The 14,719-nt window shown below is 46.6% G+C and overlaps 1 protein-coding gene across 1 annotated transcript; it reads right to left on the bottom strand.

The window, feature by feature from the left end:
• LOC149324563 (uncharacterized) lies at positions 1–8,958 on the bottom strand. The gene is made up of 4 exons (XM_089565416.1): positions 8,909–8,958; positions 5,789–5,933; positions 1,554–1,640; positions 1–180 (listed from the first exon to the last, which is right to left on the bottom strand). The coding sequence occupies exons 1-4, from the start codon at positions 8,956–8,958 to the stop codon at positions 1–3; spliced, it is 462 nt and encodes a 153-aa protein (XP_089421542.1).
• Positions 8,959–14,719: the final 5,761 nt, after the last annotated feature.

The raw sequence follows: 14,719 nt of genomic DNA, 5'->3' as shown, positions 1-14,719 counted from the left end.
TCAACCTCCCCGTCGTGCAGGGCGGCCTTTCGAAGATTTGCGCATGTGTCTTGCTGGCACCTTCATCTCTTCCCTCGTTGTGTCAGGCGGCGCTTCTGTTGAATCCATGTCAGTTGGTTTTCTGGCCGTCGGCGAACGTTCAGCGGCTGCCCGGGCTTTCGGCGTCTTTCCGGTTGATGTCTGCGGGAATTAAATGAGTCTCCAGTGGAAATTCTGCTTCAACGGTTTGCTTTTAATGCTCTCGCGTTAAAGACCTCGTTACGAAGAAAATCCGGAGTCGGCGTTGTGAGCGATTAACAGGGTGGCGTAGGGTGGCTGAGACAGCCGCCCTCGGAGAAGCAACTTTGGTGGGCAACCCGGGTCGCGTGACTTTCTGGAGTCATCATAACTTACCCGCCAGTTTGTGGGAAAACTAACCGCACTGGCAGGTGGCAGTTAAATTATTGATTAATCGAGAGGTAGTTCAGAAAGAGCAAATTTGTTCGCACAAGACCCCCCCGGTGGCAGCACCTGCCATCGCAGGGCAGTGGCGCATCGCGTAACCGCTGCACCATTACGCAATGATTGGTATGAGGACTGCCAGAGATGTATGAATGTAGAGTTGAAAACGACGAAATCCGCATGTATGGGCAGAAACTGATTAACGCTGTCACGCATATCCTCAATGTGGAGCTTAAGTAACCCCTCCAATTTTTGCAATAAGTGATCGATGTAAACTAATTTGCCCCTTAATATGCCTGTGTTAGTAACTATACATATTTTGCCAAATTAAACATCGCTCAACAAAAATGGGCAATCGAAGGCTAATTTTCGTATACACGATTGATGTTCGTAGCCTCCCTAAACACACTATTTCTCAATACTGGAAATTGTACTAATAGGGTGTACCTGAACCCTGTACGGTTTGCTCTTCTCCTTTTAGCGGAAGAATACCTCTAGGCTCCAAATTTTTACTACAAGGTGACGGATGACCCCTTTAAAAATAGCGCAGTTATACAAGGGCACGAAAAAGCTACCTGGGAGCAGGTTTGCGTGCCCTATTTCTTGTTCGCTTTTTTGCAGTGTTTTCTTTTTGCAACTTTTGCCGTGAAGCAGCAACCCTCATCATTGTCTTTAGTATTGGCTTCTTCAAGAAAATAAAATTCTGTCTCGGCGGTTGCACAGTGGTTACGGTGCTCGGCTGCGGACTCGAAAGACACGAGTCTGATCCCGGCCTTGGCGGTCGCATTTCAAGGCGAAATGATTGAAGCCCGTGTAATGTGGGATGAAAGTGCACATTTACGAACCCGAGGGGGTCGAAATTTCGGGAGCCCCTTATTACGGCGTTTCTTATAGCATGAGCCGCTTTAGACGTTAAACTCCATAAAACCAGATTCAAACAAATAAAATTCTGTAGCCCGTATATACTTTATTAGCTGCATTAGTATCTGTAATAATATTCATAAATCGAAATGTGGCAATTGTTTCTTTGCTCTATGGCTTTTTGTAGTTATAAACTGGGGCTCTACTGTCTATATCCAGAGCACGCACCTTATTATCATAAGGTGGCTTACCGTTTCAACAGTGTTGGGTGTTCTTTGCTCAGGAAGACCGAATTCTTCTCCTTTCTGGGCACTGCCCTTCACGTCCTCTCCACTTGGCTGGTGAGAAAAAAAATGGCAGTGGCTCAGCTCGGCTATGCCAGGATATACGTAGCGAAAGCATGCGACAGAGCTGCCGAAGCAAGCGGAGGTGAGCGCGAAAACGAGGCGAGCGGTGTGACGTCATACCAAACGGCAGCGGCGGCTCCGCGGCGAGGCGCGCGGTGTGACGTCATGCCAGATGGAGCGGCGAGCGCGCGGTGCCCGCTAGCTGTGGCGGTTGCTAGGCAACGGCTCAAGGTCGGTCTCTGTGCCTCCTCGGAGCACCGCCACAGCGAAATCGCAAGTTTGTGGCCAATGTAGCGTTCGCTACAAAACGATAAGTCGAACTACTTCCCATGAAGGACTACAGAACGTACAACCCAAGACGCACTCACGAAGCGCTTTTTTCCTGGGGAAATACGACCTTAAAAAATTTCATTACAGAACCATGACGGCAGGTTGCGGGTTTGAAAGACTGATACCATTACGGCTTACTTGTACCTGCCGCTTAGTAACCCCCCTTTAGCCGTTTCATAATGAGTACCGCAGGGCCGGGACACTTTTTTCCTGCCGCCGTGGTGGCTCCGTGGTTATGGTGCTCGGCTGCTGACCCTAAAGACGCGGGTTCGATTCCGGCAGCGGCAGTTGAATTTATATAGAGGCGAAATTCTAGAGGCCCGTGTGCTGTGAGATGTCAGTGCATGTTAAAGAACGCCAGGTAGTCGAAATGTCCGGAGCCCTTCACTATGTCGTCGCTTTGGGATGTTAAATCCCACAAACTAAAACTCTTTTTCCACATTTTTTTGTGCAACCATTGTATTACAGTACTGTAGAAGACGCGACGAGTACTTATTGTCTTCCTCTGTCAAGTTCAACGCGCAGCTTTAGTTTCGGCGCCCCGTCACTTGAATGGTAAACGTTTAGAGCAGCCTTTCTCGGAAACAAAGCAAGAACACGCAGTGACGCCCAAAGCGTGACTGTGGTAAAGCCCCGAATTTGCCAGCTGTGCGCGAGTTAACCGACTTTTACACGCCTATGTCAGTTCAGCGATTACTCAATGAAACCATAAAAATAGTGCATGATAAAACGTGTTTCCTCAACGTAATTCTTGTATTTTTTCTACAGCACAGAAGCCATAAAAATTCTATTGGATACAATAAACTGATTTTATGCACTGCAGTACCGGCAGCGAGCAGCAATGCCTCCAATAAATTGGCATGACGGATAATAAATACCCAACAGTTCTGCACAAAGGCATTTTTCACGGGGAAACAATTTATAAACGCAATTTTATCATCTAATGTAAGATCGGACTATAACAATCAATATATCCTCAGATCACCCGACGGCAGCCACGCGTTTTTTTTTTTCACTTAACGTTTTTGCTATAATCAAAAGCGTTCCCGATTGGTTTTAAACGGCAGTCTTAACTGTTTGATGCGATCGATGGAAGCAGTTTAAAATATTTTGCTACATTAAAGAATGGACCATTACATTCAAAATTTCTGTGAGACTATCTTACAATTTTCTTATTTTCAATTTTTTTCTCAGAGAATGTCGGACATGGGCTTCACAGGAAACATGCTGTTCCGTTCATTTACTGCCTTTTCAAGTGCCGAGAATCTCGACGTTAGCACACGCTAACATTAATAGGAACGTATCTTCCCCATTGAGCTAAAATTCTCGAAAGGTATATAACAAAATTTAAGGGTCTACTAGGTGGTTGAGAGCATGATATGCGTTGATAGAAAATCTAGTAAACTCGCAGTGTATTCTAAGAAGTCTCATAAATAGTGGCAGGCGCATCCGAGACTTGGACATGTTTTTGGCTGCTATACAAGCCACTCTCCCGCTCGCGTTCTTCGACGTGGACAGCCTGAGTGGCCGCCCTGGATGCTTTCGCAGCGTGAGTAGCAGTCGCTTTCAGCGGCCCATTTTCGAGAAGAACTATGCTCCAGAGGTTTCTTGCTGCCTTGTTTCTTTTTAGAGTCAAATGACGCTCGCTTACGCCCCTACGGAGTTCGAGACATCTTAGGCCACCAGAACCAAATGCTCACCTTTGTGTGTGCGGCTACATGAACCTGTTGTTAGCGACTCAAGCGAGCCTCTCTATTTCTTTACTCAATCAGCTTCATTTCGGAGTCTCTAACAACAATACCGTCGCCTAGAGTATGAACCGCACACTAACGCAAAAAAAATTGATGAATCCTACGATTTGAACAACTAGCGTTGGAGGCGTCCTATTAGAATCTGTAGCCCGAAACAGAGTAGCGATGACCGAGTGCTCTAAGGCATTGGGAAATGGAGCAGCCCTGTTGGCGCAGCACTAATTCGAATGGCGCTCGGTGCTTGTTTTTTTTTGCCCGTATACTATCGGGACGGAAATTTTCGGTATGGTTCGGATATGTTTGGCTTGGACATGGCTGGGCTCTGGGGCTGCGCTCTGGGGCTGGGCTCTGGGGCTGGGCTCTGGGGCTAGGCTCTGGGGCTGGGCTCTGGGGTAGGCTCTGGGGCTGGACTCTGGGGCTGGACTCTGGGGCTGGACTCTGGGGCTGGACTCTGGGGCTGGAGCCTATCCTTAGGTCGTCGGGCTTCATGTCGAGCCTCAGCTTCGCCATAGTTTGCGGGTGATGTGCAAATTTCACTAACAACGGCAGCTATTAAGCATTTATTGCTTTCAAAATCTCTTAGTACATCATCCTGTACGTAAAGCTTTAGCTGTATCAGAACTTTTGGTTCCATGCGGGCTCCTCTCAGTGTTTTTGCACGATACAATGCGTGATTGCTGCGCAAAACCGCATTGTCAAATAGTGTGCTTGAGAACAACACTTTTTTCGGGCTTCGTACGAAACGAACTGAAGTGTGTCGCTAAGGCTACAAAACAAACACTGATGACAATTCCTAAACAACAACAACCCACCTAAAAGAATTTGCGTGTCACCGTTAAACGTGTTTTGTCTGACTGGTACAATAGCGTCCAACATGAGTGAAAGTACTTTTATGGCTACGTTAAAGCAGACGACAATGCGCGCCTAATATGTTCTACAGAGCGTTCAGGATTACACTTCGAGCACTGTGGTTATAAGCAATGAGCACTGCACGGAAGAAGCTTGCTAATTATAGTTTGGTAACCAGGATTCAAAGGACAGTTTTCGTTGCCAGTGTCCAAACTAATTAAATTAAACTAATATTCTTTTTGCATACTATTTCTCTTTTTTTTATTGAAAAATTCGAGGCAGTCGTGTTTCATGACTACAACATTCAATATAATTCTCTTAGCCTGCTGCCGCCGCGGTGGCTCAGTGGCTATGGTGCTCGGCTGCTGACCCAAAAGACGCGGGTTCGATCCCGGCCGCGGCGGCTGGAATTTCTTTGGAGGAGAAATTCTAGAGGCCCGTGTACTGTGCGATGTCAGTGCACGTTAAAGAACCCCAGGTGGTCGAAATTTCCGGAGCCCTCCACTACGGCGTCTCTCATAGCCTCAGTCGCTTTGGGACGTTAAACCCCACAAAACCAAACCAATCTCTTAGCCTGCTCATAAATCACCGCTTCTTTCCGTCTAATTCAACCCGCAAGAAAGCGAGACTCATCACGAAAAATCTGTGATTACTCGCAGCTTTGAGGTATCGAGTAGTCTTTTCCATTTCGCTTGCCCGAAGTGAGGAAAGGTGTTGCCAGTTTCAGCCATTGCTCTATATTGCTGGCATGAAAACAAAAACGCCATACGCAGGAGCTGAACTAAACCGGGAGGACATTGAAGCCAATAATCACTGCTACTACGCTACTACGCACATGCGCTACTACGCGGCTGTAGCTGTAAATTCACAGGCAACTATCTACAAAACAAAGAATACTACGATGGTCTTGTGAATCAGAAGATTTAAGGACTAGTATCGCCACTACGTTTCCAATATAAACATGCCGGCTAATACCAGCGGCGAAAGCGTTTAGTAATTTATTTCTTGTAAGAACATATTTCCGAAGACATTTAATTCATAATTTTGTGCCCGCTTGTTCCTTCGAGCGAAGTGCACAAATTGAATTCGTTTACGGTTCATTGTTTGCCTTGAGAAAGAATTGCGGAAGAATAACTCTTCGATACCCTGTTCAGTACGAAGACTAGTGTTTCATCTCGAAATTTCAGAGGGTAGGATTACATGCCGTACCGTGGTTCTCATTAGGGTGAAGATCACCAACGCCGCGACGATAAAGCCGAGGAGGACGAACGCAGACAAAATTTCCTGACGGTACAGCATTGTCGGGTTGGGCTGCTGGATGTTCCGCGCCTGGTAGATTTTGTTCTGCGGAGCGCTGGGGGAAACAAAATTGCAGTACAGGATGGAAAGGTTTCGAGCTAGACTAGTCGGCACCAAACAGAGCGATGGTATAGATTGGCATGGCATCGTACGGTATGGTATCGTACAGTATGGTAAGATATGATATGGTATGGTATGGTGTTGTATGGTACGGTATGGTATGGTGTTGTATGGTATGGTATGGTATGGTATGGTATGGTATGGTATGGTATGGTATGGTAAGGTATGGTATGGTATGGTATGGTATGGTATGGTATGGTATGGTATGGTATGGTATGGTATGGTATGGTATGGTATGGTATGGTATGGTATGGTATGGTATGGTATGTGGGTTTAATGTTCCGAGAGTTGCACACAGGCTGTCATAGATGGCGTGGCGGCGGGCTCGCCTCAGGTTTTCCCCTTGGATTTCTGATCGTGCTCTGACAGCGCGCAGCACAGAGGCGAGATCAAGAGGGAATATGTAGGCGATACCCATCTGATACAAAATTGGCTTTTTTATGCAGAATGCATTCAAGGGATGGTTCCTAGGCTATCCTCTCTGCAGGTTTTCAAGAAAAATCTCAGACGTTGCAAATGATACACGCGCTTTGAACTCTTGTATCAACACCATCATCACCCCTAACCAAACTACGCCAACTCCAAGACCTGTGCAAGATGCAACCACCTTATTCCTGCAAATTTCCTACTCTCATTGGCCTAACAGACTTTGTGCCACAGCCTGCTGCACCGTAAGGGATATGCCTGCATTATTTAAGATTGTAATTTTGAAGTCTGTAGCTACAGTGAAAAGAATTTCGGTGAGTAATTATAGGTGGTGGTATACGTTTTTAATTAACGCCTTTTTTATTAGCCCGTGAAATAACCAGACGTTTTGCAAAAATCATCTACAACTTTTAATAAACGCAAGAAATGCATCTAGCACTAGTCAGAATCTGCGAAATGTACATAATTTTCGCTGTCTAAGAATGCAATTTATAAGCCCAAATATATAGTTAAGTTACATTGAACAGCCAAATAACACTTGGGGATAACAGAAGAAATACAGGTTTGGAGCCTCTTCAGAATATTACCCATGCGTTAGGTCAGGTAACGGGATATCGCTTATGGCTTCGAGAGCGTGTCTATGACTAAGCATTTTATGTATAATGTAACGGTAAAATGCACGGGGAATGACAGGTTTGGAATTTTTCAATAAGGTGTGCCGTTCCTTACGTCAATATGCAGTCATGTAAAGTTAGGGCGGTGAAGTCATGGGTTGTCAGCATCATCACTCCGTAATGAAATTTATTAAAGTACGAAATAAAAGTTAATGTCAAGAAAGAAAACAAGGCTAAGGCTACTTAATATTGAGTTACCTTAACTGCTTGATGCAAAACTGCGCTTGCTGTGGCATTTTTCCTTAGCTTCTTTTATAAATTTAGGATTCATGTTTGCATTCTACTCAAGTCGGACGTCTAGTAATATGTTTTCAACATTAGTAACCATCAACAAAATCGGGCACGAAGCGCTGGAATTCAGCTTTTGAAAATAGGAGCTGTGTTTGCGCTAGCCCGAAATAAGCGGGTTCGGTCCCGGCTGCGGCGGTCGCATTTCGATGGAGGCGAAATTCTAGAGGTCCGTGTACTGTGCGACGTCAGTGCACGTTAAAGAACCCCGGGTGGTCTAAATTTCCGGAGCCCTCCACTACGGCGTCCTTCATAGGCTGAGTTGCTTTGGAGGGTTAAACCCGCATAAAGCAAACGAAACCGAAAGGTCTACAGGATAGCTTAGTGAGTACGCCGTGTATCTGCGTGTTACCTGTAGCCACTGAGCCTTAATGCTCACTCAGTAAGAGCAAAGCGTGGTTCCCAAAATATACATCCACCTTGAAAAGACCCCAACACAAAATTAAGATTCCAAAGAGCAGAACTAAGGAGAACTAATAGAAGTTTAAAAATCCGTTACAGTCTTGAGCTCAACACATCAGAAAGATTTTATACGAACTCAGCCGATGCGCAAGATATTTGCACCATCTTCTTCCCGAACTTCAGTACTGAATCGGCAGATTAAATGCACAGAGTCGGTAGGATTCAGAGTCCTGAAGAGCACTTGATCGCGCAATAAGCACAGGTGGAGAACAGGCGTATATACAACTCTGCACTGGTTGGCACCCACCACTATATGTCAACGAACGAATAGAAATGAGCAGATGTGGGATGCCGGATATAGCCAAGCTGTAAACCTGTAGTTCGTTTAGTTCAATAATAGCAATCACGCGTTTTTCACGCAGAATAGTACGCACTGCAGGTAGCAGAATTCTAGTCACCTCAACATGCGTTGCCGCGAAGGCATGCCCCGTACAGGGCACGCCGGTATTGTTAAACTGACCGGCTTCTCTAGAGTTGTAAGCCATAGCCTTCAATACCCTACGGAGTTTATGTTATTAAGATGTCAGAAAGATCCGACTAAAGCTTCTGTGACTTAAGCAGTGAGCTCTTGTCCATGCATCGGACCTTGGTGAATGATAACGTGAACATCGTTTTAAACGCACCGTTACACACGGCGAATCGGTAACAGTTTGTATAGAATCTTCATGTGCCAAAATGGCATCACTCCTCTCTTTTTTGACAACAACGGTAATGGCGCTCAGTCCTTTGCAATACAAAATAAGGCCGGCACGCTCGTGTGTACAAAACATCCGCTTTCGTAACCACCGTTCTTTGAAAAGGCCTTCGGTTTCATCGAACGCTAACTACTGGCGCAACGAACCGAATACAAGGCAGGTGAACACGCACTCAAAAGCTCAATCAGTCTTCCTTCTCTCTTGAATTTTTCTTCAATTCCTGTACAAGCCTCATATACACTCATCAGCTGACTTGACATTGATTTCGGCGTGAACGGTTGATAAGCGTCGCCTTCTCCACACTAGTAGAGAGAACAATGGTTGTTGCTTCGTCAGCAACCGCAATGGTCAGTGGGTGGTCTTACCTGAGCGATGCCAAGGAGGGCTGGCGAGTCTGCCTGAACACCTGTGCCATGGCTGCGCAAGGCAATCAGTGGGCCGAGAGACGCACGGAGAAGAGGATTCGCGTCTTGAAGAGCGGCGTTGCAAGAGTTGCTTGAAGGCTCGGTAGGTTTCAACTGCTCGAACGGCGTGATGGATTGGTTGGCCTCCACTTCTTTTACTACAGCCCACCCCAAAGCACGTGCCCAGTGGCTACAAGGCTGCATTCTTTGTGACATGAGTGAAAACAGCGCGAAAAAAGAAGCCCGAAGGCGAAACGAAGAAGGTACAGGAAAGAGCGCTGATCCAGCGCCCTTTCCTGTCCCTTCTTCGTTTCGCCTTCGGGCTTCTTTCGCGCTGTTTTCACTCATGTCACAATGAACCATCTAGCCCAGCAAAACGTTCTGCCTGTATTCTTTGCTGCGTGGAATTTTTTTACGAGTGGATGAGTGGACAGAGATTCCAGTGCGCCCCGATAAAAAAAAAAACTGGCAGGTGGCAGGGTAGGTGCGCTGCCTATCCAGTGCCTCGAACGCACTCAACGTTACCAACGCCCATCCGCCTATAGTTGCGCGATACGGCATAGCTTTCGCTCTCTAACCAGGTTGAACCGCAGCTAATTTTTCGCTCTCCGCACAAAAGCATGACTAAAGAAGAAGAGTTTAGGTGATGTGGTCTACAGACGAGATCGATAGGCACCCCATCACTCCTCGCGCACATTTACCCTATTCAATACAACCCGAATTTTAAACACTGCGGCCACTGAGGCCGTGCATCAGCAAGGTGGTTAAGGGAACCACAGAGGAAATACTGCAAGGTGCCGGAGACTTTTTGTCCGCACAAGCTCTGTGCAACTATGATGCTGTGGGTATAGTGGTATTTACCGGTGCTTTCCTGTGCGTCATATTTTGGCACCGTTTTCATTGCAGCGGCTCTTTCAACGGCCTTCTGTAAAGTATGCTTTTGATCCGTCATGAATAGGATGCTCCGGACATTTTTCTGCCGATTGCCGCCGAGTTTGGTCAATGCAGCTTCCAAAGTCACAGCTTTGCTTCACAAACCAAAATTCAGCGAATACTGCGTGATAGAATCGAATTCTCCTGGCAACCGCATCGACAACTTTTCCTCGGCGTGCAGTGTCGGAAGGTTGTATTCCAGAATTAAAGTTCGTCTATTGCACCCATGACTGATCCTTACCCAGTGGGCATTTAAGAGCAGAGGAATTCATAGAAGTGAGCAAAGCTAGAAGGGTGCGTATTATGTTTTACCATCACATCTGCTCAAGTCCCTTCCGTCCTACCTATTTGCGCATTAGATCACTTTATATCTAATTAAGCAGGCAAATATTTTTCATTTTTAATGTACCTCACTCCACTTTTTTCGTGAATATCGCCAGAGCCTGCAAAAAAAATCTATTTTCAAGCATCTTATTGTCCTCAAGTCAGGGCATGACAGGTTAATGCTGGAAGCATGTGCTGGCTTTGTGCTTTCTTCATGAGTCGTGCTGGTGCGCCCAGATTATGACTGTTAAATATTTAAATACTGACGCGCACAGTACGTCAGACGGCTCTATTATGCATTTCGCCTCCATCGAAACACTTTTGCCTTTACTCTTCCGCCGCGCCGAGGTTGGGATTTTCACTGAAAGTAAAGCAGTTCATGCAATTTTTTTTTCCTGAATATGCTTGTTTTCTGCCATTATCGTGAGCTGTTAGAGAGCACAATATTTCCTGCCACGTGAAAGTCCTGTTAGTCGTCATTTCGCCAAAGAAGAAGCGCAGCTGAGCACCACGAGCCTCGAGCTGTGCGCACTCTGCTCTTCAGCGAGGTCTACGCCCTTCGCCACAATCCTTTGTGCTGCTGCTTCGAGGGATCACTTCTTCTCCGCTTCGTGAGAGTGTGTTCCTGGACTCGTCGGCTCGGTGAGAGAATTCCTCGTTCGTTGCTTTTGGTTGCACAGCCCCAGACTGCGGTGTCTAATCCCGACCGCGGCGGCGGCTCCTAGATGCTGTGCGGAGTCAGCGCGCGGTGGAAAACCCCATGTGATAGATATCGACCAGGGGCCATCTTCTACGACCTCCTTCACAGCTCGGGTGTCGAGCGTGGAGGTTAGGCCCTGCAACGCCCCCCGTAGACTCTTTGTTGCTTGGCTACTCCGATAAGCGAGCAGCACGTCTTTCACCTCCTCTTCAAATGACAACTTCTCTAGTCAAGACATGTTCGAAGATCAGGCTCTTGATCGCTTAGCCGATCGATGAATTCAATAGCTTCGACCTGATAAAAGGCCTAGCAGGAAGAGTTCCTTATTGGTATATTCGGAAGAGAACGCGCAACGTTGAGGTTTAGCTCCTACCATGCGCAATTCACCACATTACATTACATTACTGTGAGGCCGAACATAGCGTCTCAGAGTGACCGCAAAGTCAGCCTACACGTGGTATGTGCGCTTCATAAATAGAGATATAGAGACCTTAAGCCACGCTCAATGCTGTCCCTGAACATTTAAACCCATTTTTTTTCCACGAGAAATGCGCTGTAAGCTTAAATCCTTGTCATTCCACCGTTATAGCGACGCGGGCAGAAAATTTCGCTTGAGGGAGCCGCTTGTCGTATGCCGCCGTCACTTTGGTTAATAAGGACGGAAAACTGGGCGAGTTGGTGGGGATTCATACTTTCAACTGCGCGAAAAAGCACGGACACGAGATAGAAGGCACGACACGAGCGCAGATCGCTCTGTTGTCTAGAACAACAGAGCGATCTGTTTCTAGAACAACAGGGACCCTTCCCGTGGTCCCTGACACTTTCTTCTAGGTGGGCAGCGTGGGGCGAATGGTATTCCACAGGAAATCGGTGAGGCTTTCAGCTGTCTTGTGCCACTCATCCACGAGCTGGTATTGACGTCGATTCTAAACCACAAGGCCGCAGTGAACTCGAAGGCAAAGCTTGTAAAACATTTCCTGCCTCCGACGCGAGAATGCGGCACGACACGGTAGAAGGCAGGTAGAAGGCACGACACGAGCGCAGAACTGCGCTTGTGTCGTGCCTTCTACCTCGTGTTCGTGTTTTTTTCGCGCAGTTGAAAGTATGAGTCACTTTGGTGTTGCTTGAAAGCTCGCGTACAGAGCTCAGTAAAAAAACTTTCCGGGCCTTGGTGATGGATTTTCTTTTCTTAAGTCTTAAACAGCGCTAACTTTTCAGACAAATACACAGATAGACATGACAGGACCGGCACTGACTCCAACAATGTTTATGGACACGTATTTTCGTTGAACATATAAGAAAGACCACAGTGAGAGCACGCGCATCTACGACTGACCACAGAAGGAAAGGAAAGGAAAGAAGGAAGGAAAGTCTTTTTTTTTTCTCAATGATGACAGCGAAAGTAGATTAAGGCAAGCAGACTGCATTTCGTCCCCTATTTTTAAGCAAAGTGAATTCGCTGGTATGCAGGAAGACAGAGGTGGTGCTGACACACATGTCGCCTCTCGCCTCGATAAAAGTTCGCGCTGTTTAAATTTGAAGAAAACAAAACAGAACTCAGCCTTTATCTTGTCGCGGTCGCAAGCGCTCTCGCGAAATTGCAACCCTCCTGGGGCGCTCTCCTGGCACGACACCTCGCAAGGAGCTCGCGGCATGGTAGCGCGCTTTGCAGCCAAGTAAGATGCCCACGTATGAGGTCTGAGTGCTTCTAGACACTGCGTCATATTTCTTTAAGGTGTGTGCATAAAGGCATACTTGGCACAAAATGTTGCAGCGTTACGCTATGTGCGGCATTTGTTGTGGGTTTACTGCGCCGCTGAGCGATGACGCGTCAGATATAAAACGCTCACAAACTCAACGTTGCAGAGTCTCGAGGACATCATAGTTCTAAACTCCATACCGAGGAAAACTTGTAACATACCGTTTCACGTACTGGATAGCGAAGGGTGAGGAATGCAATGTCTAAGGCGTTTATTTTTACTCCAACAGATTATGTAATCTAATTTGTGTTAGCAGTACCCGGAGACGGCCTAAGTCAGTTCATCATCGTTGAAAACAATTTTCCAAACTGCTGCTAAGATGTCTATATTGAAATTTTAGTCGGTGGAAAAGAGCTTTTAATATCGCATTTTAATATATCATATAATCTCGCATTTAATGTCCCATTAAACTGAACTTCAGTGCAAACATTAAAGCAAAGAACTGGAACCGCTTTGCCAGCGAGTCGACAATCCGTAGCCAGTTCCATGACATTCAGGCGCACCATTGAATGAACCATGTACTTAACGGAAACATCCACCTTGGTGCAGAGAGCTACCATTGGAGTCACTGCGGTGTTTGCATACAGACAACTGAGACACCGCTCCCTGTAATACAGGCGGGGAATGTGCAGAAGTGGCACGTTTCATTTGCAGGTCATCTGCTTCCTAGTCAACGTCATGTTCAACACTGCCTACGTCCCGGCTGCTCAGGCCCCGGCATACGATCAGTCCGGCTACGACCCTGCTTCGCACACAGAAGCGCCATATGGGCAGACGCACCTGGACCAGACAACTGCGCCGTCCGAACTGGTGACCTCGGCTTTTCAGTCGACCGCGACCACTTCAGCAGGTAGGAAACTGCAGCGGCTGGAGCACATGTATTAAGGCGAAAGCCTCCTTTAATGGCTCATACTGTCGTCCGTTAGAAGAGGGTGTCACACCTTAGGCAGCGCGTTAAATTGAGAACAAAAAAGATAGCAGAAAACGAAATGTTGCTTCAGATATACGAGGAAAAAAATGAACCTAGAAGCTATGTTTGATGACTGTAGAGTAATCAGTTAAATATAGCCAAAAATGTCCAAACTGAGTTCAGATAATGCAGACGTCGATATAGCCATGGGAACGGTGTGACGTCACATCCACCGGAAGTCGTCACGGTGTAGTGTCCCCGGATTTCGCCTTTCAACACTTTAGTTTCCAAAGTGTCCTCGCAATTTTCACTCGCAGTTCTCACACTATAGGTCTCCTGTAGCGTGGCTTTTTGGGCTTGTTGGTACATAGTTCCAATACACTGTAGCGCAGCAAAAGACGAGGACACAAGAGACGAGAGACGAACACCACGAGCGCTAACTTCCAACAAATTTTATTCTCCTGAAGCATCATATTTATACACCAGAAAACAGTAATCACATGTGCGAACAGTATCAATTCCTCAGAAAAACAAGCTCTTTATCTGAGAGGAGAATGGAAGGTGTGCTTACACACGAACATCCTGACCTATTTATCTTCTCAGCTTCCATGATTTCGCGCGTTATTCTTTCTCTGCTTTTTCCTATTACGACACTTTTTTCAAAGAAACGCTTACAGGTTTTTGACTTCCATGCGAGAATGTGGTCAACCAGCGATCCGCCTTGCCCGTTTCTGACGTTGCGAGCGTGTTCCATTAGGCGCTCGTTCAGACATCTCCCCGTCTGGCCGATATAGTGTTTCCCGCATGACAAGGGAATTTTATACACACCTTACGTGACGTAGGGCTTCTGGTGCCTAGTTGTGCATCCGCGCGCTTTGTTGGTGTTTGTTTTTCCCAGTTTGCACAACGTTGCAAGTTTTTTCGGCGCCGAGAACTCGCGGCGGGTGTGTCGGCGAGCAGTTTTTTAGAAATTTTACCTACTTACATGCAGTCAACGTTCATTAACTGGGAAGGAAATCCCTACCTTCAGAAAGAAGGGATATGCATCGGGTCGTGCATAGCGCCGATTCTGAGTAATCTGTTTTTATCAAAACTTGACAAGGCTGTTTAGACAGCTTGGACGTAATCAAGGTCTTTAGATTTGT

Source organism: Amblyomma mixtum, unplaced genomic scaffold, assembly GCF_055824585.1.
Source record: "Amblyomma mixtum isolate Tamu unplaced genomic scaffold, ASM5582458v1 scaffold_23, whole genome shotgun sequence".
NCBI classification, from domain to species: Eukaryota; Metazoa; Arthropoda; class Arachnida; order Ixodida; family Ixodidae; genus Amblyomma; species Amblyomma mixtum.
The sequence above is the reverse complement of the archived record's forward strand: the minus strand, read 5'-3'. Positions and strand labels throughout refer to the sequence as shown.